The sequence below is a fragment of the Hyla sarda genome, chromosome 1 (genome assembly GCF_029499605.1).
Source record: "Hyla sarda isolate aHylSar1 chromosome 1, aHylSar1.hap1, whole genome shotgun sequence".
NCBI classification, from domain to species: Eukaryota; Metazoa; Chordata; class Amphibia; order Anura; family Hylidae; genus Hyla; species Hyla sarda.
Window position 1 is genome coordinate 555,824,280 of NC_079189.1, and position 27,853 is coordinate 555,852,132.

At 39.2% G+C, this 27,853-nt stretch overlaps 1 protein-coding gene across 1 annotated transcript in view; it reads right to left on the reverse strand.

Moving 5' to 3' along the window:
- The window catches only part of PARP8 (poly(ADP-ribose) polymerase family member 8), a 337,824-nt gene that overhangs the window by 82,735 nt on the left and 227,236 nt on the right, over positions 1 to 27,853 (reverse strand). The window contains exons 7-13 of the mRNA XM_056541980.1: positions 26,290 to 26,384; positions 23,847 to 23,907; positions 19,284 to 19,374; positions 14,763 to 14,829; positions 10,939 to 11,061; positions 5,792 to 6,347; positions 306 to 359 (exon numbers count right to left, since the gene is read on the reverse strand). Coding sequence (XP_056397955.1) covers positions 306 to 359; positions 5,792 to 6,347; positions 10,939 to 11,061; positions 14,763 to 14,829; positions 19,284 to 19,374; positions 23,847 to 23,907; positions 26,290 to 26,384 — 1,047 coding nt within the window. The remainder of the gene's footprint in view (positions 1 to 305; positions 360 to 5,791; positions 6,348 to 10,938; positions 11,062 to 14,762; positions 14,830 to 19,283; positions 19,375 to 23,846; positions 23,908 to 26,289; positions 26,385 to 27,853) is intronic.

Sequence of the window (27,853 nt, forward strand, 5' to 3'; positions counted from 1 at the left end):
CAAAATGGTTTTCCAATGTGGTGTGCAGCTAAGATATGTATTTTAAGGCATAATCAACCCCCTACTATATTCATACAAATCATTATGATCACAGCTGTGTGACCAGCATAAATGTGCTCAGCCTGTAGCCTTGTTCTTTTATATGATCACAGAACATTCTGTGACTACTAATATTCCTATAATATTTTGTGGTGGTGTGGGGGGGGGGGGGGGCTTTATCTCATAAACTGTATTTTCCCATCTGTCTGTGTAGCAGCCATTGTGCAGAAGAATAAAGTATCTGACTATACACAATACTGACATACCTGGACAAGAAATCCATGCCCCCGCGCTGGAACACTTTTTGCACCACTGGTTGGCTGCAATAGAAGATGCATTGTAGGCAATGATGTTAATATTATAATACAATGAAAAAAAACTATTTATTTCAACACTGATAAGAATCTGACTTGTATGATTTGGTTTTGTTCACATGTTTCAGTCATGTCAGGTGGGTAATAGGATAGGAGTCCTGTGCGGGGATTTCCCCTATTTGATGTCTGTATGATCAAATATAGCACATACATAGAGTGTGTCCAGTTGGGATAACCCTTTTCTGCGATTGTCGTATATGGCTGTAGCATACACAAAGCAATTCCGTATAACAAATATATGTCAATATAAAGCCTCATAAACAATAAAATAGGATGAGGAAGTCACTGAATGTTAGTTCTGCTACGTCTGAAGATATATACTTATAAATCGACAGACAGACATATAGATAGATATGAAATAGATAGATAGATAAATAAATAAATAGATAGATGCCCAATCCAATCCTAAATTAGAAAAAGAGCAACTCTTGTAGTATATTCAGTTTTGAATGACCATTCCTAGGTCATTTAAGGAGAACTCAAGCCTAAATTAACTTATCCCCTATCCCCTAGATAGGGAATAAGTAGCTGATCACGGGGGGTCCGACTGCTGGGACCCTGCAATCTCTAGAACGGGATCCCAACTCTTTCAGTGAGGGGCGAATGCCGTCTACCGGTAGACCGCCGATTACGCTCAAGTGCTGTACTTAGGTCTCTTAGGTGCTACCATAGAAACGAATGGAGCACATGCTGTCTACTGTGATCAGCTACTTATGACCTATTCTATGGATAGGGGATAAGTTAATTTAGACTGGAGTTAACAGGTTATATATAGATAAAATCTACATATAAACGGGTATGTTGTATATACAATTAAGTAATATTGTAAATACATCACTTTTTTCGATACACACGAACTATGTAAAGGGGTATTCGGGTGGAAAACATTATTATTTTTATTTATTTTTTTCAAATTAACTGGCTACAGAAAGTTAAACAGGTTTGTAAATTACTTCTATTAAAAAAATCCTTCCAGTACTTATCAGTTGCTGTGTGCCACAGAGGAAGTTGAGTTGTTCTTTTCTGTCTGACCACAGTGCTCTCTGCTGACACCTCTGTCTGTGTCAGGAACTGTACAGAGTACAAGCAAATCCTCATAGCAAACCTTTCCCACTCTGGACAGTTCCTTACATGGACAGATGTGTCAGCAGAGAGCACTGTGGTCAGACAGAAAATAACAACTCAACTTCCTCTGGAACATACAGCAGCTGATAAGTATTGGAAGATTTTTTAATAGAAGTAATTTACATATCTGTATAACTTTCTGGCACCAGTTGATTTGAAGAAAAAAAATGTATTCCACAGGAGTACCCCTTTAAGTGTACCTTTCATTTAAAAAAAGTTCGGATTGGTCGGAGTCTCAGTGTTGACACCCCCACCCATCAGGAGATAAGCAGAGGTAAGTAGGTGGTAGTGCACTTTACTTTCCAGACAAAAACATCCACTTCCCTTTACTGCTTTGCTTGCTGAACAATATTAAGAATATGCCTATCTCTGCTAGGAGAATGTCTAGGATTACAAGAAAGGTTAACAAGGATTACCAAAACCATAGGTGCTTTCTTTCAAAAACAGAACCACACTTGTCCTCAGTTTGGGTGTGGTATTGCAGCTCAGTTCCACTGAAGTGAATGGAGGTGAGTTGTATTACTACACACAACCTAAGGTCAGGGGTGAAGATGTGTTTGGAAGAAAGCATCAATGGTTTTTCTAGTTCCAGATAACCCTGTTAAGTGACAGGTGCACTTTAAAGGGGTACTTTTTATTTATTTATTTTTTTAAATCAATTGGTGGCCAGAAAGTTAAACAGATTTGTAAAATACTTCTATTTAAAAATCTTAACCTTTCTAGTATTTATCAGCTGCTGTTATGATCAAGAGGAAGTTCTTTTCTTTTTGAATTTCCTTTCTGTCTGGACCACAGTGATCTCTGCTGACATCTGGACAGTTCCTAAAATGGACAGAGGTGTCAGCAGAGAGCACTGTGGTCCAGACAGAAAGGAAATTCAAAAAGAAAAGAACTTCCTCTGGAACATACATCAGCTGATAAGTACTAGAAAAGGTTAAGATGTTTTAAATAGAAGTAATTTACAAATCTGTTTAACTTTCTGGCACCAGTTGATAAAAAATTTTTTTCCAGTGGAATACCCCTTTAATAGCTCTGGCTCAATTCAGCATACGCTCAACCTACACCACAGAGCCAGCATCTGTGGTGTAGGTTGAGCATGTACAATGGGAAAATCTCTTTAGATATTTGTTGATCTACTCAAACTTTACAGGTAACCTTTTACATTGAAAAGGAAGTCCAATCTGCAGGCATTATGTTATAGAGCGGGAGAAGCTGAGAAGATTGATATATAGTGTTATGGTAAAAGGTCCAGTATAACTTAAAAGGTCCAGTCATTTATTCATGTAATCTCTGTTTATTGGCTAAGTAGTCAGGTGGATGGTTCTACTCAGTGAGTGACAGCTCTCTATATGCATACTTCTACAGAAAGCTCTCCGCCAATGAGCAAGACCGCCCATATGACTACTTAAAGGGGTATTCCAGGAAAAAAACATTTTTTTTAGATCAACTGGCTCCAGAAAGTTAAACAGATTTGTAAATTACTTCTATTAAAACATCTTAATTATCAGCTGCTGAAGTTGAGTTGTTATATCTGTCTGGAAACAGTGCTCTCCTGACATCTCTGCTTGTCTCAGGAACTGCAGAAGAGGTTCGCTATGGGAATTTTCTTCTACTCTGGACAGCTCCCGAGACACAAGTCATCAGAGAGCACTTAGACAGAAAAGAACAACTCAACTTGAGCAGCTCATAAGTACTGAAAGGATTAAGCTTTTTTAATAGAAGTAATTTACAAATCTGTTTAACTTTCTGGAGCCAGTTAAGATATATATATATATATATATATATATATATATATATATATATATATATATATATATCTAAAAGTTTTTTCCTGGATAACCCCTTTAATGGCAATTGACAAGTCATCTGGAATTTTTTCCCACAAAACCTTATATGACTCTGCTTGACCCCTTCTGCTCTATAACATAATGCCTGCAGACTAGACTGCATTTTCCCAGAGAAAGATTATTTAATAGCCAATGTATAAGTGCCTTTTTGGAATACATACATTTGGCTGGGACATGAACTTCCTACTGTATTAAAAAGTGCAGTTGACTACACTTTTTCTAATAACTTTGTATACAGAAAAAAACATAATACTGCACTGTATCTATTTTTTTAATGAAGGTCTATGGCAGATTTAACCCCTTAACGACGCAGGACGTATATTTACGTCCTGCACCGGCTCCCGCGATATGAAGCGGGATCGCGCCGCGATCCCGCATCATATCGCGTCGGTCCCGGCGCTAATCAACGGCCGGGACCCGCGGCTAATACCACACATCGCCGATCGCGGCGATGTGCGGTATTAACCCTTTAGAAGCGGCGGTCAAAGCTGACCGCCGCTTCTAAAGTGAAAGTGAAAGTGACCCGGCTGCTCAGTCGGGCTGTTCAGGACCGCCGCGGTGAAATCGCGGCGTCCCGAACAGCTGATCGGACACCGGGAGGGCTCTTACCTGCCTCCCCGGTGTCCGATCGACGAATGACTGCTCCGTGCCTGAGATCCAGGCAGGAGCAGTCAAGCGCCGATAATGCTGATCACAGGCGTGTTAATGCACGCCAGTGATCAGCATTAGAGATCAGTGTGTGCAGTGTTATAGGTCCCTATGGGACCTATAACACTGCAAAAAAAATGTAAAAAAAAAGTGTTAATAAAGGTCATTTAACCCCTTCCCTAATAAAAGTTTGAATCACCCCCCTTTTCCCATAAAAAAAATAAAACAGTGTAAAAAAAATAAAAAATAAACATATGTGGTATCGCCGCGTGCGTAAATGTCCGAACTATAAAAATATATCATTAATTAAGCCGTACGGTCAATGGCGTACGCGCAAAAAAATTCCAAAGTCCAAAAAAGCGTATTTTGGTCACTTTTTATATCATTAAAAAATGAATAAAAAGTGATCAAAAAGTCCGATCAAAACAAAAATCATACCGATAAAAACTTCAGATCACGGCGCAAAAAATTAGTCCTCATACCACCCCATACATGGAAAAATAAAAAAGTTATAGGGGTCAGAAGATGACATTTTTAAACGTATAAATTTTCCTGCATGTAGTTATGATTTTTTCCAGAAGTGCGACAAAATCAAACCTATATAAGTAGGGGATCATTTTAACCGTATGGACCTACAGAATAATGATAAGGTGTAATTTTTACCGAAATATGCACTGCGTAGAAACGAAAGCCCCCAAAAGTTACAAAATGGTGTTTTTTTTTCGATTTTGTCGCACAATGATTTTTTTTTCCGTTTCGCCGTGCATTTTTGGGTAAAATGACTAATGTTACTGCAAAGTAGAATTGGGGACGCAAAAAATAAGCCATAATATGGATTTTTAGGTGGAAAATTGAAAGGGTTATGATTTTTAAAAGGTAAGGAGGAAAAAACGAAAGTGCAAAAACGGAAAAACCCTGAGTCCTTAAGGGGTTAAAGTAAAACAAATTTTTTTGCAGTTTATGTGCAGCTCTTCTGCTTATTCTTTTGTATAAAGTTTATTTGAGGGACTTAAAATCATGGCCATCTGTGTATATTTAAATCAATGGACCTGGCAGATGTACATCTACATACAGTACTAGGTACTCCATTTTCCAGATTTGAACCTAGCCTTATTGTTTTGCTTCTACAGCTGCTCTGCAGAACTATGTGTCTCCATGGTTACAGACTACAAACAGGTCCTATGTAGTCTGATCCTGCAGTCACACTCCTTTCCATCTGTTCCTTCTTTTTGATAACTCATTCAGTAAGCTGGTAAGACACAAGGACAGATGGTGCAAATACCTTAAAACATATACCTATAAAGGATATATGTTGAAACTGAGAGGTTCAGTTTCAAAAGGAAAGGAATATAAAGGGCCAGGGCCAGAGACGAATAAAGCTTTCGGCACTAAGCCACTGAAATTAACAATCTGTTAGCATTATATCATGCTGAGAGGTCAAGAGTCAATCAGGATGTGCTGGGCTGCAGGATGCATGCCTCCTCCCTCCACCATCCCTTCCTGCCTTGACTAATTGAAATACTAGGCTCTTCTTCCAGCACTGAGCCCCACATGTTAAATAGTTAAGGCAGGAAGAGATGGGGGGAGGAAGGAACCATGTATCCTGAGGCTTGGCACAGCATCCTTAACACTTAAGTCCTTAACATAATCCGGAGCTGACAGCTACAGGTAAAGACAAGCAACACTTTGTCATCATCTTAATATTGTCATATAGTTTATGTAAAAAAGAATGCCTATCAAAAATACCAATGTACGCACAGCAGGTTGTGAAGATGCAGCTGGAGTTAATATACCAATCAGCCCTGAGGTAAGAGAGAGCCGCCTGCCCTCTGCGATAGGTTCTTTCAAAAGGTCCATTTTGGATGATTTGGGGGCACTGGAATAAGACTTGCTGAGTAGTTTGTGGTTCTTTAGTCCATCTAATTCTTCCATACGAAGATTACTAGAATAAGACCTGCTTAAAAGTTTATGGGGCTTCAAGGTGCTGTTGTGCTCACATCTGGGATCTCCAGAACAAGAACGTGTTAAGAGTTTATGTTGTTTCAGTGAAATGCATTCCTCCTGCTTAATGGTTGCGGAGCATTGACGACTCAAAAGTTTGTGTGGTTTTAAACCCATTGGTTGTTCAGCCCTAGGATCACTTGACAGAGATCGGCCAAAGTTCCTGTGGGACTTTGCGTTACACATGTCTTCACTTTTCACTGTGCTAGAACAAGTCCTTCTCAGCAGTTTGTGAGTTTTAGAGATTCCATCTTGTTCTGACTTTAGTTTTACTTTGCTTTTTCCACATCCAGGAGGGGGGTAACTTGGCGACCTTTCAAATGGAAGTAACAAGAATTAGAAACATGTCCTTAATGTTGAAAAAAAAAATCACATTATTCCAGTATGAGTAGGTCCCGACAGGTTCTGTATTATGAAATATTAGATTATTAAATGGTTACATAAAAGTGTATTAAACTTACTTGTAAGGCTATGTTCACACAGTGTATTTTGTCCTGAGGAGAAAACTATGCTGTGAAATACAGAACAGAAATTCATAGGGTAGCCTGCAATTAATTTTTTTAGCTGTGCGATATGCTCAGAATAACTGATCACATCAATATGGCTACCTTTAAAAATGCTTCTCCTTTCTACATAATTTGCTTAAAGGGGTACTTCCGTGGAAAACTTTTTTTTTTTAATCAACTGGTGCCAGAAAGTTAAATATATTTGTAAATCAATTCTATTAAAAATCTTAATCCTTCCAGTACTTTTTAGGGGCTGTATACTAAACAGAAATCCAAAAAAAGAAATGTATTTCCTCTGATGTCATGACCACAGTGCTCTCTGCTGACCTCTGCTGTCCATTTTAGAAACCGTCCAAAGCAGCATGTGTTTGCTATGGGGATTTTCTCCTGTTCTGGACAGTTCCTAAAATGTACAACAGAGGTCAGCAGAGAGAACTATGGTCATGACATCAAAGGAAATGCATTTCTTTTTTGGATTTCTCTTTAGTATACAGCCCCTAAAAAGTACTGGAAGGATTACGATTTTTTTTTAATAGAAGTGATTTACAAATCTGTTTAACTTTCTGGCACCAGTTGATTTAAAAAAAAAAAAAAAAAAAAAAAAGGTTTTCCACCGGAGTACCCCTTTAAGGGTCTTAAGAAATTCCACATTAGGAAAAACGCTTCTTCTATATATGTGATTGGTTAAAGAGACTTGTATAAGCATAAGCATCCCACCATGTAACTAAGATCTGTGTCTCTCTGGAGGAACCATTATGCTTCTGTGTCACTATATATATATATATATATATATATATATATATATATATATATTACTACTACAGTACTCCTTATGCTGCTTTCTAGTTCACCTAAACTCCATTCATATGGCATTTGCAGTGTGCATTTACTGTCAGCGCCAGTATATGCTTCCTGTGTACTATATATACCAGACATTTACATAGATATTACATTGGGCATATTTTCAGGCTTATACAGTTTCATACATTTTATATGACTGTACTGAAAAGAAATCACCAAAGTCTGCAATGTTACATGTACATTTATTTGCTGCATCTTTCTTCAGATTCACAAGAATTTCACAACATAATAGGCAATCTGCAGCATGTCCTTAAATATGTGCCGAATTGTTCCACTATGTATGGATAACGTTTTACAAATCCCATCTATATATGATGTACTGTACATTTTACAGAATTCACACAATTAAACAAAATTCGAAAAACTGGAATAAGTGTTTTAAACGCTAAACTATTTCCAAGAGCTTTGTTTTCTTTCAGATAATAAAAAGACAAATAAAACAAACAAAAACATTTGCTTTATCCTAAGGCTATCTGTACGTAATAGATCTCACAGTTGCTACAATCATATCTAGTCTACCCAATGTTCTTTGAGCAAAAGGGACAGGTTATCTTTTGCCTACAGTGATACACCATAGCGTCCTATCCGGAGAGGAAACAGATTTACGCTGCTCATGTAGTTACTATACCTCTGAGAGGATTCATTAGAGAAAAAAATATTGAATCCAAATCTTGTTCTTTCAGACTTTCCCATTGACTGGCGGCAAACAAAGGGAAAGTCCTTAGACAGACAATACTGGAGCTCACTGTAGCTAGGGGAGTGGCTTAGGTTATATAAGGGCCAATAGCACAGAGTGGATAAGACTTCTGTGAGGGACAGCTTGCCCAGTAAGTATTCAAGGATAGCTTGTCCAGTGAGGGCATCAGCACTCCTTATGCCAGGGTGCCGAGTATGGAGGCCCACTGCTGTTGGGACGCTAGAGAAAGGAATACTGTATTCAAGAGGGAAAAGGGGGCAACTCTACACAGATCAGTATTGCTTTGTACCAAGAGAAACAGATTTCACCCAAGAGAGAAAAAGACAGCATGCTAAACATGGGAGCAACAATAGAAATAAAAAGGTTCCAGCTCTATTAATATGAAAGCTTCAATTTTAATAGAATTATTGATAAGATGCATCACTGCAATGGCCTACAGTAAGCAAGAAGAGACAGGAGCCGGCACGTACGCAACTAAGCGACACTGTAAGTGGACATAACACACAGGACGGGATCCACTCAAAGCCTGCAGCGGAGGTGCGTAGCTAAGACAGGGAGCACAGTGCAAAAGCAAAAGAAGACAGAGGCCGCACTCCCCAGTCAGGTCTGTTTATTCTTATCCAGCCAGGATAGCGGTGTAACAGGCGGGGGAGCGGGGTAGGGGGCGGGGAACTCCGGGACAAGTTGTTTCGTGCGGCTAAGCCGCACGAAACTTGTCCCGGTGTTCCCTGCCCCCTACCCGGCTCCCCCGTCTGTTACACTGCTATCCTGGCTGGATAAGAATAAACAGACCTGACTGGAGAGTACAGCCTCTGTCTTCCTTTGCTTTTGCACATATTTTGGACAACACACTCTCTTTAGTTATGGCTGTATGGGAACTCTCTCTAGACAAGCATTCAGAGAATCCTTGTGTGTGACTCCACATCCTCCAGCCATGAGGAGTCGCACACAATCATTCTCTGAATGCATGTTTAAAGAGAGTAGCCATGACTGAGGACAGTGTGTTGTCCAAAATATGTCAGCCATTACAAGGATGCATTTTTATAAGGAATTCAAATAAAGCTGGAGCCTTTTTTTTCTTTTGTGGTCTGTATTGTCCAGGGGAGTCTTTGCGTGCCTTATCCATATGGGAGATTTTAGACGTATGGGAAGCAGAGCTGAATCTTTGATTCTTCATTATGAGACAGCAACACTGGTGGGTTATCCTACCCAAGCCAGTAAATAAGGAGAATTACAGCCTAGTTTATATCTTCTGGGGAAAACCATCATATACTGCACTGTTTAGCTCTTGCAACCGTTCATATGTATACAGAAGTTGTAACTATCAAGCATCTGCACTAGTAAAGATGTCAAACTGTTAACATGATACCTCATGTTTTCTGGTATTTATTTACCACCTGGGAAAGCCATACGCTATCTGCTGGGAACGGTACAGTCCGGTGAGCTTCATTTTGCATGTGACACTTAGTGTGGGAATTTGGGGCTATAATGAAGGGCAGTCATGCCAACTGGGATATGGCCCTACAAACCAACCCACTTATTTTTCGTTTACATACTAACTCTATTGGCATCACTGACTACAGGGCATCTTGGCAATTGCAATCTTCTGGCCTGAAGTGACACACTTGGAACCATGCTTGGAGCACTTCTGCCAAGGAATGTAAAAAAGTATCTACACACATAAGAAAAAATAAATTGTGGAGCAGCTCACCAGTTCCAAGGGATCAGGTCTGTGACATCGCGGTCAGGCAACAGAAGGATGGGGAGGCTGAGATGTTACAGGGGGAATCAGACGTCAGGGCCACAGCCGTATCGCACCCTTTGGTGCTTTGTCAGGCCTGACAGTGGCCTGACGAAGCACCAAAGGGTGCGATATGGCTGTGGCCCTGATGTCTCATTCCCCCTGTAACATCTCAGCCTCCTCGTCCTTCTGTCGCCTGACTACGATGTCACAGACCTGATCCCTTGGAACTGGTGAGCTGCTCCGCAATTTCTTTTTTCTTATGTGTGTAGATATTTGCCTGTCTTTTCTCAGCATGAAGCACCACCCGTATTGATCTATGGACTTTCAGTGTTCAGCTAACAGCACACATTGGTTTAATATTACACATTTATGGAAGGAATTATAACAGTGCCAGATTTTTCTCTGTTTTTCTTTTCTGGAGTGGCAAAGTAAAAAAGTACTTGTCACCAAATAAACTGTTCTAAACTACCTCAGGCTATGCTCCCTAACTACTACTAACACCCCTCCAGCCCTTAAAAAGATGTCAGATCTTTAAAAACCTGTGTATCTTACCATTCTTCTTGCTCACATAGTACAATTTCCCAGCGGGAGAAAGTAGGCATTTCCCAGCAGGCATGACATCACTGAAGCCTGCTGGGGCACTACTTCTGCCCTCACATGGTTGCAGTGATGAAGAGAAGACCTCAGGCTCTGTGCATGTTTCAGCCTGTGTTGCTATCAGTGAGGCTCTCCTGCAGGTTTCAGTCTGTGTAGCTTTCTGTGAGAATCTGTAGAGCTTTCACTTTCTGTGCAGCTGTCAATCAAGCTCAGTGCAGAGAAGCACTTCCTGAGTTTGGACTCCTGCCAGGCTGGTAGGAGACCAAACTCACTGTATTAATTGTGGCAGGGAACAGAACAGAGCCACCTAGAGGTTTTTTTTTTCTATCACATTTTAAACATTTTTATGTTGATAAGTTTAAAAGCAAGTGGATGGGGAAAGTGTCTGTTAATTACACAAGGAATGCTATATTAAATGCTTTTTTGGTGACAGGTACTCTTTAAAGAATAGACAGGAAAATGCACATTATACATGGAGTGGAAATAAGGTTTACATTACCTGCGCAATGTAGAAAAAATGTGCAGAGGAGACTTCACCTTCTTGTCCGATATCTTCTTGTGCGAACAGTTGGATTTTTCTTTGCTCTGTTTCCATTGCTGTGTCACAAATGTCTGCATGATTCTGCGCACACATCAAAAGCAGCATCTGTTTAAAGACATTCATCTCTTTGCAAAAACGCTTGAAAGTCTTCTATTCAGGAAGAGAACTCTCTAGGCTAAATCTTTTTACTAAAACAAACCCCCCCTTCCCAACTTATCAGCTGAAGCTGCAGGGTTTGTATCAGAACCCAATCCCCCCGCCATAGATTTGAAGGCACTCACCCCTGCTGTGGATGGTTAACACGTACTGTTCTCCAGAGACTGACACCCTGGAGGACTCTGAATAGACTGAGCGATGGAGTTTAACAAACACAAGGGCTGAATAAAACAGCACAGTGATCATTATAGAACATTGCTTCCTGAAGAAAATCAGAGTTCCTTAGGGTTTGGATCCCTGGTTAACAGGATATTAACCAATAGAAGAATGAAAGAGTACAATATATACTATAAAGAGGGTTACGTTAAAACAGAAGATCTGTACCTCTAAGGTGTTTTGTGACCTAAAGATTAGGGTCCTTCAGGCTCGCAATATAGAAAAAACTACTTTATAAAATACAAGAAAACCTCTTTGAGACGACTGCACAAAATTGGTCTTCACAAAGAATTCATAATAAACAAGAAACTGAACATTTGGCACAGAAAAGCCAGTCTCAAAAAGGTGGTCTTCTGGAGAGATTTCACCAACATCATCTTTTCTATAATAGGGTTGATAGAGATCTGTATTTCTACCCTCCTGGCCTCATAGGCACTGTACATCCGTACAATGGCATAACAAGTGCAACAGTGACTGGAAGCAGATGGGAAGGAGACCCACGGGTCAATCGCTGCTATAAACTATTGGTTACATGAAGTATTACTCTCATACAGCCCTGACTTGGGCTCATCATTCATCCTCAGTGTGGCTATTGTGGTGCCAGGACTCTGCGTTACTGGCATAAAGTTATTGCATGCCACTCCTTATTTGCCCTCTGCACCATGGCATTGACTTTGTGTGCCTGATGTAGCTAGGGGACCTGTGTGCTAGGCCCTGAAAACAAGGTCACTAGAAGAAAGTAGAGGTAAAATGAATGCCTGTCTGATCTGGGGTCTAATTTAGGTGATTTGAGGTCTGATCTGGGGCACACTTAAAAGTGTGGAATGCTCTAGTTATGCCTCTGGTCAACCCAACCCCCCCCCCCCCCCCCCCAAAAAAAAAAAAAAATAATAATAATAATAATAATAATAAAAAAAAAAAAATGAAAAAAATTGAGTACATCAGCATAATGCTGACAAGGTTAATGCCGAAAGTTTATTGCATTAAATATAAATATAGTAAGGGACATTTATTAAATGTGCCTTATTGTGAGGGTGGCACCCCCCCAATATACCCCACCATGTGAGACCGAGCCCTCCTCCAGCCATCTTTAACCCTTTATGCCCCCTTTCTGTGGGCAGCATACATGCTCTAATTGTTGCTAATTTGTGCATGAAAATCGGCATTTAGGTGCAAAAAAGAGCCACATTTAAGCATTTGCCGCAGCTTATTAGATCTCCACCAATGTTTCTATTTTCCATATCATCATGTGCCTGTAGAAATCTATTGTGATTGGTCTATTGTGTATGGAATTAATAAAGGAAATAACAATGTTTGTGCTCCCTTAAATAAATGATTAGAAAGTCAAAAAGCTATTTCTAGATATAATGCAACTTTTGTGCTTACCTCCTCCATACAGCCATACAATACAATAGACATAACCTAAGAAGAATCGGAAATGTTCCACACATGGAGATATAAGCTGTTCTACATAACATATTGCAGAAGACAGGAGTCAGTAAATCTACTGAAGGAGCCAATTTCAATTCTCTCAAAGAAAACAAGGTGCACCACTAACAAATATCTAGCTGCGTTTGCTATGTGCCTCTTTTTACAGTCCACCAAGGGACTATATTCTGCTGATGGTCAGCTACATGAACCCTTGGCAGGCATTAATGGATTGCTCTGAGCACAAGAATAGGACAAGGCTCCTGAGGCCTGACCTATTGGGGGCCCCCAATCATTGTGTACCATTTATAGTACTGATGTCCTCTGACATGGCAAAGTCCTAGCCAGCTTAAAGGGAACCTGTCACATTGCAATATAGTCCACTCTGCAGGCATCTTGTTATAGAACAGGAAGAGATGAGGTGATTGATATATGGTTTTGTGGGAAAAGTTAAAATTTATTCATATCAATCTGGGGAGCACCGCCCACTTGACTACTTAGGTCAAAATGAGCAGAAGTTTAAACGAATAAAGAGCAAGTTATCCTGTAACTTTTACCATAAAACTATATATTATTCTGCTCAGCTTCTCCTGCTCTATAACATAATGCCATAATATTGGACTACAATTTTAATGTGAAAGTTCCCTTTAAGGAAGCTCCTAATATAATAACCTAATTCCAGGTATTATTATATTTGCCAAATTTATTGTATAAAGTAAATTAAAGTATTTGACTAAAGCAATAACAGCCAATGCTCATTACATGGTAATTACAGTTTAGATAAATTATTGTTACAAATGAATGCATCAATACACCTGATTATCTGATTTGCCTGATTCAGTGATTTCCCAGAATTCTCTGATTATTTCCTTTGGTTTAGAGAAAACAAACGACAAACATGTCTGATTAATTTGCACAGTGTATGCTAATGGGAGACGACCATTAATCCATCACCTAATAATCGAGACATGAATCAGGTAAATGAGTTTGCTTCAGTTATATGGTCTTGTGCACCTGACTGTATTATGGCTCTGTACAAGCTTAAAATTGTTTATAGCCATATAACAGCACTTATAGAAGCCTGTGGGGCCATAATATACAACTGTATGCCTATGTTCTCTTAAATAGGTCCTTTCCATAGGATTCATGTGGAATTTGATTAAATTGTGCTATGTTCTATTGGATACTACAGTGAGTGAAATAATTATTGAACAGGTCACTATTTGTCTCACTAAATATTTTTCCAAAGGTGCTACTGATTGTTACCAAGATATGGTATATTCACCATATATTGATAACAATCAGTAATTCATACATACAAAGAAACAAAACAAATAAGCTTAAACATTAAAGTATGAGTAATATTGATAAAGGACACAGGGAAAAAGTATTGAACATGAAGAAGGAGAGGTGCAAAAAAGCATGGAAAGCTAAGCCAACAGCTGAAATCTATCAGTAATTAGCAAAATCCAGCCCCTTGTCAGGGCAAATTATCAGATGGTTCAGTTCCAACTGACGGCTACAAAAAGTTATCATTGCCAAGGTATCACACAAGACAAATCTACGACATCTAATGATGGGTAAAGCAAAGAGCTGTCTGAAGACCTTCACTATCTAATTGTTGTAAAACATAACTATGGCTTTGGACACATTTCTAAGCTTCTGAATATTACAGTGAATACTGTTGGCGCCATGATACGGAAGTGGAAAGACAATCATAAATTTGCCTCGACCAGATGCTCCTCACAGGATTTCTGACAGAGGAGTAAAAAGTATAAACAGAAGAGTTGTCCAAGAGCCAAGGACACTATGGAGAACTTCAATAAGACCTACAATTAGCAGGTACTACTGTCTCAGAAACAGAATTTAGTGATAAAAATGATCAATACTTATTTCCCCTACATATTAAGTCACCATACGGAGGCATATGAATTACCTACAGCTCAATAATCCTCTTATATTATTCTGAGAAGTTAACTTACTTTTTTAACTGGTGTCCTAAACCGAATTTCTCTTTTGTGGATATCTGAAACACGTCCACCGTTGGCACTGCAAAACAAGAGTTATCATGAGACTACAGGATATTAAGAAACCGGCTTTAAGAAGGGTTTTCCCAATTAAAACAGTGATTGCTGAAAACCCTAATAATTATTATAATGGGAGTCGTGTGTTCCCATGGTTAAATGGAGTGGTGGGCGGACTTTATACAATTTTATGGGTCTGATGAAGAAATATCCTACTTGGCTTGCCAGGCCAATAATGCTGCTTCCCAATTCAACCAATCAGGACAAGTAAACCCAATTAGTGGTATCACAATGGTTGGACCTGTAGTTAGGTCACAAACCATTTGTAGGAAAGCCTTTAGGTGAAAAATGTGGAATCCTTACACAAAATTGTAAGAAAATAGGAGAAAACATACAAGTAAACCTATAGATCTGTAAGGTTATGCCTGCTGGGGGCTCACCTGTTACTCACTTCTTGGGAAGTTACCATAATGAGGGAGATTTATCAAAACCTGTCCAGAGGAAAAGTTGCCCAGTTGCCCATAGCAACCAATCAGATCACTTCTTTCATTTTTAACAAGGCCTCTGCAAAATGAAAGAAGCAATCTGATTGGTTGCTATGGGCAACTGGGCAACTTTTCCTTTCCACAGGTTTTGATAAATCTCCCCCAATGTCTGTGAGTTAATAGAAAGCTCCTGGCATAGCATGTAAATACAGAAATCTCTGAGCTGAGAGCTGAGGGTCCATTCGATTTAATAACTGGAGAAGGTACCAGCACCTGGAACACCACATTAGCTTCTGCCTCCATCACTTGTCAAGAAATGGATATACCTATAAACTAGTCCTTTACTATGTGTTGTAATGCATGCCATGTGTTCCAGGATACCATTGCATAGTGAAGGTTTATACAATCTGCTTCAGTAGTCAAGCACGAGCAGCTAAGGTATATAGCTATAAGAGACAGCAAGATATCCTAGAAAAAAAGACACCAGCTATTTATACCAGCTTTTGTGTATACAGCGCTCAATGACTGAATAGAAGCAGAGACAATGGGTGTCCTCTGCTAGGTCATGACAGATGCATATTACCTCTTGCCTGTAACTAATATTTCTACAGGGACTGCTTTTGCTTGTAACAAGGGCTAATAGATGTAACTTTAGACAATGCAGCTGCTTGGGGGCCCAGAGGTTGACAGTGGCCACTCACAATAACACTGCACCTTTTCGCAGGGAATGTCAAGTTGGAGGCTTTATGCTATTTGGCACTATTTGTGAGTCTTCTGATACATGGCACTATTACCCAGATCTAGTACTGCTGGTTCAGTTTTCTGTCATTAGGTTGTAGGGATTTTGCTATGGGTCGAATAAATTCATGTTGTGCCACTGAGCTCTGGGCACTTTGGATATAAAACATAAAGAATTTAATTTTAACAAGATGTTCTTGATACATTCTGTATTATTTGACCTTGAGTTTATTCATCTATAGAAACAAATATGCATGTCCCCTTTTAATGGCATCATAATCTTTGTTTCAAAAATACGTCATGTCTTGCGCTCTTGGGCACTTGGGCTCCCCTGTCCCTGGCAGTGCCGCGGTTCCTGTCGCGGGATGCGCCCGCATGCAAACCCCGGACTGCTGCTCCCCTGCCTTCTCTGGTCATGTCCCTTGGTCTGAGGGGGTGGGGGGCACGCTCGCATGCGAGCCCCGCTCTGCCCTCCTCCTGCTCGTTCCTGTCGGCGCGCGCGTCCCCGACTACTTGGGCGTGCGCACGCCGACTCTTTTAAATTTAGAGGGCCAGTGCACCAATAATTGGTGCTTTGAAGAATCAGTCCCTATTTAGTTCCGGCACTTTCTGAGGCTTGCTGCCAGATCATTGTGCCCTAGTTGCCAAGAGAAAGCGTATTTTGTGTCTAGTCTTGCCGTGTATCTGATCCCCTGCTACGTATATTCACCTTGCTCCTGTGCCACCTGCCTTCTGACCTCCTGTTTCGTGACCTGACCTTGCTGCCTGTCCTGACTACGTCTGAGTCTCATCCTACTTGTGCCATGTTATACCTTGGCTGCCTGTGGGGATGAGTTGTATCAGGGGTAGCGACCTGGGTGCCGCCTGCCGCAGCAAGTCCATCCCGCTTTGTGGCGGGCTCTGGTGAAAACCAGCAGCACCCTAGACTCCACTCCCTGGTATGGCCAAAGCCATCTTCCTCAACAGGTCAGTGGATCCACCTACCAAAGCCGTTACAACGTCACTCTCTAAGAACTGTGGGTGATTAAGTAGAGGTCCCAATCTGTAACCATATGTAAGAGAAGACCTAGCACACCAAACTTAATAGAATAATGCAGCTTTTTTGTCGCAATCCAAACAAAATAAGTTGTAACAGTTCAGCCCTAATCCTGGACCTTTATCAGACCGGATTGCGCAGAGGTAAGGTATGAAGTGGTAAGGTCTCATGCCATGGTAAAGGCATGCATTTATTCTATCAAGTTTGGTGTGCTAAGTCTTCTCTTATATATTATAATCTTTGTTGTTATTACTGTACACATAGGATATACACTATATAAACAAAAGTTTTGGACCCTATCTCTTAATCATTAAGTTTAGCTGTTTCCCATGGCCACAGGTGTATTAAATCCAGCACCTACCAATGCAGTCATCTTTACAATCATTTGTTAAAGAACTGGTAATTCTTAAGAGCTCACTGATACCAGTGTGGTACTGTAATAGGAGTCACAGCTACAAAAAGTCAATACCTGAAATTTCTTACCCCCTAGATCTTTCATCATCAGCTGTCATTGATATTACGAAGAACTATAAGCATTTCAGAACCACAAAGTGGAGACAACGTACAGTGGGTTACCAAGTGCATACCAAGATATTTTGGACAATTGCTGCTTCTAACTTCAATGGAACAGTTTGGGTTTGGTTCTTTTCTGTTCCAGCATGACTGTGCCCTAGTGCACCGAGCAAGGTCCATAAAGACATAGCAGGGTGAGATTGCTGTGGAAAGACCTAACTGGCCACAGAGAGCCCTGACCTCAACCTCATCCAACACCTTTTAGATGGACTAGAATGGACATGTTGAGCTGGGCCCTCTCATCCAACATCACTGCCTGACCTCAAAAATGCTCTTCTGGATAAACAGGCAAAAATTCCAACAGACACTCCAAAATCTTGGAAAGAAAGTGCTCTTAAAATGAGATGTCTTAAAGCTGCTGTAGGTGTAATGTGTAATGTTTCAATACTTTCATTGTCACTCCCAAAGCCTTGATCAAAACTCCTCAGGCAAAAAGACTCCATGATATATACATGCTGTTTGCTTACAATATGTTAATTAATTTTAGGGGTATGCATAATTTATCAGTGATCCTCAATAGCCTTAATTCTGGTTTTACTGCAAAGTCCTCTATGATGTCAGTTTCCAAAATGTAAAACATTCACATGAGCGCAACTAGTTTACTACAATCACCATTATCTCCTGTGGCCGGGAATGACAAATTAATCTCTAGAGGAAATTGTAAGTACAGAATCGTGTTGATCATAATAGGTTTCATAAGTGAGGTATACAAAAGTGGCTTATGTGGAGCTGGAAATGGAAATTGTTAAGGTAAAGAATTTAATATGGTTGTTAAAGATCCTGAGAAGGTTTTGTGTCCTTTAAAGTATGTAGGACTATTTTTATATCACAGTTTTATCCTGATAATAGGATTTGCGTACATGTCAATCAGAGCAGCATCGTAAGGTAGTAGGAGGCCCACTCAGAATGAAGTCCAAATACTATTCTTATTAGAGAAGATTGTGTATAGAAGGCCAATCGTCACTTAGGTCAATGATGGTTATAGACCTACATATGAGAGCAATACAGGCTATTGGATGGTAATCCGGGCTCCCAGAATAAGACTAAATTATGTAAAAAATATATATATTAACATTATGGTTATTTTTTATACCAGTACAGATGAGGGTTCTTTACTGTAAGAGCAATGAGACTATGGAACTCTCTGCCAGAGGAAGCAGTCATAGTGAACTCTATATAAGAGTTCAGGAGGGAAATGGATGACTTTTTGGGGTGTAATAATATTACACATTACAGTTATTTGACCTAGTTATTGATCCACTGATTTCTTTCGATCACAAGATTTGATAAAAAAATTAGAACAATTGTCTTCCCATTGGGTTTTTTGCCTTCCTCTGAATTAACACTGGGGGATAATAGTTTGAACTAGATGGAATTAAGTCTTCCTTTTAATCTTAAAACCATGTTACTTTGTCATGCATGGTAGTTCAGTTGGGTTATGGGTTTCCACTAAATCAAGGCAGCACCTGGATGGGGTTTGCACATTTTCAGTCTTCGGCCTGTGTAGTTTTAAGCAAAAACACCAGCGTCATCCTCACCAGACTTCAAAATTATAGTGATAGGATAACTGATCTAAGTACTATTTACTAAATGATAGCATATCCAAATGATGCCTCAAGCCTTATGGTAATCCACTCGGCTACTTACCTGGGCCATTTAAATACTGTGTTAGAGAACAATGCAGACGGACTACAATCGGTTCTGTGCGGATTACATCCCATGCTACAGCAATTTCTTCCTAAAAGATGAAAAAAAAAATCATTACTCAACTTAAATGCTAAGAGAGTCCAATGTTAGATTAAAGGTAGGATCACACGTGCCATATTCTTCTGCTTATTTTCTACAGATAATTTTGCTACCCATTGACTTTAATTAGTAGAAAAATATGCAGCAAAACACACAACAAAATATGGCATGTGAGACCCTACCCCAATGCAGCAAAATTTCAGAGCCGAATTTTTGAGCAGAATTCCTCTCAGAAATCGCATAGTTACACCCTTAAAGAGTCAAGAAATTTGAACAAATTGGCATAAACTGAATCCTAAGCTGGCCATACAATTATCTAAGGCCTCTTTTACATTGTTGTCAGGCTCCACTCTATGGTTCTCTGTCAGCAATTTTGTCAAAACTATGGGAATTTAGCAGAGAAAAAAATTGTGCATGCACTATTTTTTTTCTCCACTAAACAACTGGTAAACAACTGGATCTCTGATGGATCGCATTCAAGTAAATGGGATCCATAAGTGGAGACCCGATGGAGTCAGTCGTGCTCCGACCCGATTTAGGGCTGTTCGGCAAAAAAAAAAAAAAGCTGAACAGACCCAGAGCGGGAAAGAGCACAACAGCAATATGAACATTCCCTTATATGTATGTCAGATGTCAAGGGAGAGAAAAACACTCATAATGCCCGATTCTTTTTTTTCTCGTTTGGGGGAAAAAACCCTCTGCCAGAGAAATATGGCAATGGCTTTCAACTCTTCCTCCCTTCGAACACATGCAGGCTGCAGGATGTCCCTACAGCACCAGCATGGAAACATGGGAAAATGTAATACTTAGATCTCAGTAAAATTATTGAATTGTCAGGGGCATGCACCGACAAGTTGAGTCCCCTTAAACAAAAACTGACAACCGGTTCACCAACACTAAACAAAATACACAGGGCTATAGTGTGGTTGAACTGGATTAAAATGATGTATACGTTTCCTGGTTCAGTAATACTATTGAGGAGATACAGGGATTAGTCTCTGTTGCTAATATGTAAATGTCCTTTGCGCAATGGAGGCGGGACCCGGCAAACCTAGCTTGTCTGCCTCCATCCCCTCTGCTATCACATGCCTGCCCACCTTGTGAATATTCATGAACACAGGGTGGGTGGATATATAATGGCAGAGAGGACAAAGGCAGAGATGCTGGGTATGCCAAGTCCCACTTCCATTGGGCAAAGGACAACATTTACATAGCAACAGAGGCTAATGCACCCTGTATCTCCGGAATGACGGTGCTGATCGGTGCTGAGCTATACATGTTTTAATCTGGTTCAACTGCACTATTACGCTGTGTATTGGGTTTAGTGCAGGTGAATTGGCTGTCAGTTTCCCTTTAAAGGGGTACACTACTGGCTAGTGTTTCGGCTGCATGAACAGCGTTTGGAACTAAATGTCCCGAGCGCAGCCGGAACACTGGCCAGTGAAGTACCCCTTTAAGGGTGTTAAAGGTGCTCTTTGAAGCCTCACTCTTCCCAGTGCCAGTAGAAAAGAATTGTGAATTGGGATAGAAAGGAATTGTGAATTGGACACCCCTCTGTAAGGCAATAGGATGTTTAGAAATGGGCTTCTAAACAGAAAAAAAAAACCTTTATAGAAAGCAAGCAATAAAGAAAGGCTAGAAACTGCACATCCCCCTTAAAATATTTGTTGAATTAAGATGGTAAATATAAAGTTAATACACCATGGTACAGAAAACAATACTGTCACTGATATATTCAGCCAGCTGTTAAATAACTAATTTGTTTGTGTTCTACCAATTACACACCAGCAGACCAGGAAATTGTCACAACTCGACAAATAAATGCAAAGAGTTAGAAAAAAAGAAATAGAAAAGAATAAGACACTCTTCTCATTTTACATGGCTTTATCTAGAGACCCTTCTGGAAGAACCTTCTCAATATCACAGTTTGGACCTATCATTGGAAGGATGATAATGTAGAGATGATCACAAACACACTCTCTACTCTGTGTTAACTCATCGCGCTGATGCGCTGGGCTTCTTAGGGGCACAATGGTCAACGGCTGTCAGGTAAGCGGCGATGCATATAGTACTGTATCCATCACTGCTCAGTCATTTATTTTTATTTTTATTTTTTATAAAAAAAAATTTTAATTTTAACTGCTCAGTCATTAGAAATGCTATCTGCCAGCAATGCAATGAGCACGTGTGCCAGTGTTTTCCAACTAGTGTGTCTCCATTTGTTGCAAAACTATTAAAGGCTGTCCGGGCATGCTGGGAGTTATAGTTCTCAAACAACTAGCGGCACACTTGTTGGGAAACACTGGTGTACATTATTGCTGTAGCACACCAGCAACATACCTGACAGTTGCTACATTTGTACTGCACACCATATACTCTACACTGGATAGATAGAGAGATGGGATAGATTTTTCTGGAGTTTATTAGGCACCAAATTATGCGCAGTTGCCATTTTTGTGGCTTTTTTTGCACTCTGTGTTTTGTGCTTTTTGTCAATTTTTCATAGCAGTGTGTTGTTAGGGGCACCGTGGATCACTTTTTGCAATGGGCATGAAGTTATCATGTGTGGCAATTAATTTTTTTCTTGCACTTAACTTTTGCACAGAGCCTTTTTTTTTTTTTTGTTGGTTTCTATAATTGTGCATAATTTATCAATTCTGTGCACCATTTTGAGCAGCTGCACCAAAACTACACCAAGAAAACATCGGTAAAAGCTCTACTACCTTACACCAACATTGATAAATTTCCCCCCCTATGATCTTTTAATTCTCTTCTGCTTCAACTCCTTACTACTTTTTAATATTCAAATATTCGCTGCCTGCACCATTCTCAGAGCGTTTCCCTCCAATGCTGCTTAAAGTAAATGTCCATCACTCATATGCATTCATTTCCCCATGTCAGTCTGATAAAGGGCACCAAATCCTCAGGATAGACATAGATTTAAAAGATAAAATCTGTCTGACTGCAGCCACTGCTAGGGGGAGCTTGCTGCATATTATTTATACATTGACTGCAATAAAACTACATGTAGTCAGCAAACTGTATATGAGGAGTATACAGCTCACCTGTGTCAGTGCACCAACTATAAAATGCCTCCAATAGTAGAACAAAGAAAAAGGTTCAGCACTCCAGAGTAAAATTCTTTGTTTAGTTAGAACAAAATATAAAATCCATAAATAAAGCACTGAAGTGATGGAAAAATACCTGGTGATGGAAAAATATACTTGTAGCAAGCAGCCAAACCTACATGTTTCACGGCTGCATATGGCTCTTAATCATGGTCCATGATTAAGAGCCATATTCAGGCTTGAAACATGTAGGTTTGCCTTTTCGGACGTCATTGCTAACTTTCTGTTGTCCTTGAGTTAATGGGTATAGACTAGCTCCTATAATGTCTCCCATACACTGCGTGCACACACAAAGGGAATCCTGCTCCCCTATACATCTGTAGCACACCCTTAGACTAGGTTCACACAGTATTTTGATCAGTAATTTGGTCAGTCTACTTTTGGTTTTGGCTAAAAATACTGACCAAAACACTATGAGGGACATTTATCAATGTTTGCTTATGTATTCTTTTTTTTTAGTAATTTTTTCCTTACTTTTTTTTTGCTTATGTGTGACTTATTTATCAACTGGTTTCAGCCTGTTGATAATTTTCTTTCACGTAAGCAATTTTTCCTTTTTTACTTTGGTAGTAGCTTTTTCTGCTCCATGTTTGAGCTGGAGTAAATTTAGTAAATTTTTAACGCTGTTGCGACTTTTTTTTGCGCAGTTGCGACTGTCGCAGTTAATAAATACCTGACTACCCGTAGTCCATTTGAAAATTATTACTACGTAGTTAATTTTTGGAAAACTTGCTTTTCTTGCTTTCCAGTCAAAATGTCGCACGAAAAATCATGTAGTCGCAGTTGCGACAATTTTGCGACAATTATAGTAAAGAAAACCTGACTAAACCCGTTGATAAATATCCATATATGTGTGGACATAGCCTAAGGTGTAGAGACAGCATGGAGGACGTTATAAAGCAGCATTGAACGACTTACTAAAGCTTTTTGCAGCTTTTCTTGTGTGTTTCTCCCTGCTTTTGTTGCACTCTACACATATTTCTCTATCAGCAGCACATAATCTGAATCCTTAGTGACAAATTTTTAGCAGTTTTTAAAGTGAATGATGAGTTTAAGAGAAGAGGAAAGAGGAAAGTAGCTTGGAGGAAATGTAGAAGAAGGCTTTGTTTTGCTAATAAGATATAAAGCAAATTTTCCTACATTCCTCAATATTAATTAATCGTGACACCAAGAAGGATAAGGCTGTATCCTGAACTGTTTAATTCTCTTTTACCTTATTCAATATCATTGTATTACAAACCTTATTACAATACTGATTGTTTGTTATACATAAAAAAAATAAACAATTTTTAAAAAGTTCATAATAAAGTAATAAAACACAGATTTAATTACTTACATCTAGGAAGCTAACATCTATGTGTAAATCAATATCCACGTCATCAATTGCTCCATATTCCCTGCAATATAAATTGATATCATGTTAGTAAGAAGAACTGCAATGTAAAGAGTCTCTTTAACAATACCCAACAATACAACAACAAAACCCTGTAAAAGATCTATGGTAGTGGACTGCATATACAAATGAGCATGTACTTTACCACCACCTACTACACAACTATGTAGATGTCAACATCTTTGGTGTGTTTATGAAACATGCACTGAATGATTCATGGGGTATTGCCATTAAAGGGGTACTCTGGTAGAAAACATTTTTCTTTTTAAACCAACTGGTGCCAGAAAGCCAGCAGATTTGTAAATTGCTTCTTTTAAAAAAAATGTTATCCTTCCAGTACTTTTTAGCAGCTGTATGCTACAGAGTAAATTCCCTTCTTTTTTAATTTCTTTTTTGTCTTGTCCACAGTGCTCTCTGCTGACACCTGATGCCCATGTCAGAAACTGTCCAGAGCAGGAGAAAATCCCCATTGCAAACCTATGCTACTCTGGATAGTTCCTGACACGGACAGAGGTGTTAGCAGAGAGCACTGTGGACAAGACAAAAAAAGAAATTCAAAAAGCAAAGAATTTCCTCTGTAGCATACAGCTGCTAATAAGTTCTGGAAGGATAAATATTTTTAATAGAAGTCATTTACAAATCTGTTTTACTTTCTGGCACCAGTTCTTTAAAAAAAAAAAAGAAAGTTTTCCACCCGAGAACCCCTTTAAAGGTGTTACTTAGTAGTAGAATAAAGGCCCTCCTTTCCCCTCAAAACAGAACTACCATTTAGGAATGGGAATGTCTGATATTGCAGCTCATTCCTATTTAAATGAATGGAGCTAAACTGCATTACCAGACACAGCCTGTGGGCACTGTGCATACAGCAAAATAACACTTCTTTTAAATACAAAGTTAAAAAAAAATTATATATATAATATATATATATATATATATATATATATATATATATATATATATATATATATATATATATATTAATAGATAGATAGTTAGATAAATACTGAATCATTTTTTTCTATTTATTTATATTTATAGATATATAGATATGAGATAGATAGATACATAGATAGATAGAAAATAAATATATATTTTTCTATTTATTTATATTTTATGAACAAAGAATAAGTTGGCCAGCACTATTGATTCCAAACTATTATACGGACCTGGCTTACAGGTGCAGGCTGCTGGGCTAAATATACAGCAACAGGAGAATACAGCAGCACACTGCTAGCACAAAGATATAGATAAAACATGAGTATATAGATACAACAAGAGAAGCTATTCAGCTATTGTGCAGTAATGAAATAGTGAGATACTTAGCTTGCAATTTGGCGGCCAAATAGCTTGGACCGTCCCTCCACGTTAAGGTGATATCATTGGGACGGACCCTACAATATGAATATGCCTCTATGTGAATAGATCAGCAGGCATTGCAGGATCTGGAACATCCAAATCACCTTATATACACCTGATAGAGGTGGGTGGGGTGCAAGAACCAACATGGAGGTAGCCACTCCCCCATATGTGTAATACAAACAAAGAATAAGTTGGCCAGCATTATTGATTCCAAACTATTATTTGGCCGCCAAATTGAAAGCTAAGTATCTCACTATTTCATTACTGCACCATAGCTGAATAGCTTCTCATGTTGTATCTATATCTTTGTGCTAGCAGTGTGCTGCTGTATTCTCCTGTTGCTGTATATTTAGCCCAGCAGCCTGCACCTGTAAGCCAGGTCCGTATAATAGTTTGGAATCAATAGTGCTGGCCAACTTATTCTTTGTTTTTATTACACATATGGGGGAGTGGCTACCTCCATGTTGGCTCTTGCACCCCACCCACCTCTATCAGGTATATATAAGGTGATTTGGATGTTCCAGATCCTGCAATGCCTGCTGATCTATTCTTACAGAGGCATATTCATTGGGCACATTCCCAATGAGATCACCTTACCGTGGTGGGACGGTCCAAGCTATTTGGCCACCAAATTGCAAGTATCTCACTATTTCATTACTGCACCATAGCTGAATAGCTTCTCATGTTGTACCTATATACTCATGTTTTATCTATATCTTTTTGCTAGCAGTGTGCTGCTATATACTCCTGTTGCTTTTTATATTTTATGGATAGATAGATAGATAGATAGATAGATAGATAGATAGATAGACAATAAATATAAAATTACTATGATTTATTATATTACAATTTATTTATTTTTTTAAAAGTTAACAAAAAAAAAAAGAAAACATTACTGTTGTTTTTTGGAATAAAAAGAGTAGGTATTCCTGTACCACATGACCATGTCAAACAAAGGCTAAAAATACGTAAACACAAAATTGTATCCAGGATACATACATACTATTTTCTAATAAATTGTGTTTACCTGAGAGATACAGCACTGGGTCCATAAATTTCTCTCACTGCTGCGAGGTCAGCTTCCAATTGTGGGTGCTTATGAAGTTCTCCATCGTAACTCACCTGCACAACAGAGAATCATATTAGCAACCTTAACCATCCAGTCTGACAAGTATTTCATTTGTCGAGGTCTAACTGTTGGGAACCCCACGTGAGGGGGTCCGATGTGCCTGAATACGGCAGCATGCATACTAGACCATTGCTCCATTCATTAGCTTCTAAATATAAGTGTTCTCATCTATGCCAAAAAGCCAACACTACTTGATGTAAGTATGGTTTGAAAAATAGTGCGCGAATATTCGAAATGTGAATTATTACTGCGAATATCGGCACTTTGCGATTTTGCTAATATTTAGAATATAGTGATATATTCGTAATGATGAATATTCGTTTTTTATGCAAATTTGCATGCAAATGTTATGCAAATTTTTATGCAAATGTCGGCACTTCCAGACTGGACATTGATCCCTCCCTTCTTTTAGGTGAGATATAACTGCGCATGCGCACCATGCTAATTTTATTACGAATTTTCGCATGAAAAAAAATTAAGAAAAGGAACATAGCGAATATATGAATTTCGCAAACATAGGACGAATATTCCTCCATATATTCACGAAATATTGCAAATTTGAATATGGCCCCTGCCGCTCATCACTATTGAAAAATACCAGAATGCAAATGTTTACAGAAATCGCCAGGTTCCTTCTTTAAAAAGTATATTCTGTGGGATTACACAAAATAATCTGTGATTACTCTGGGTCTCAGTGCTGAGCCCACCACCAACCTGGAGAATAAGCTGGGATAAGTGAGCAGGTAATATTTTGCTGCTTTATTGACTTCTCCCCATTCTAATGCTGAGACCCAGACTTATGACACGCCCTATGACATAAAGTGACGCTTTAAGACCAGAGTTACCCTCAATAAGTCATCACTATGTGTTTAGGGTTAAGCTCTAATGTTGTCACAAACAATCACCTGCAGAAATGACCCTTTATGTTTCAAATTCCCCAGATTTTTTTCTCCAAAATAAATTTCCACTACAATCACTGGGGATTTCCTTATGATATTGTAAACAAAACAGGCACCAATTTATGCCTTTTTATCCGAGGGTCCCAGAATCTGTGGGGAACACTGCAGCTTATGCTATGACTGTGGGGTCTTGCTGGGAGCCCCTTAAAATATACACGGTATTAGGACATGATCAAGGAATGTGGATAACCCAGATTCCGGACCTATGATGGATCACCATTATGTAAGGCAGTGGTCTAGTGCGGAAAAAATATTTCTTTAAACAAGACTTGAAAAGTAGAACAACGTTTACAAGACTAAATGAATTTAAGGCTGATTCATTAGATAGGCCATCGAAAAATAATCACATTAACACCTTATTTCTCAAAAGTCGGCTTTTAAACTGGGCAAAAATGGTTAAGCCAAATGGCAAACTCAGCACTGCTACATTTCCGTACTTAGCTAGCACTTACGTGATACTGGTAAAGTGTTTGGCTAAATTGGGGTTAAGTTTAATGCAGCAC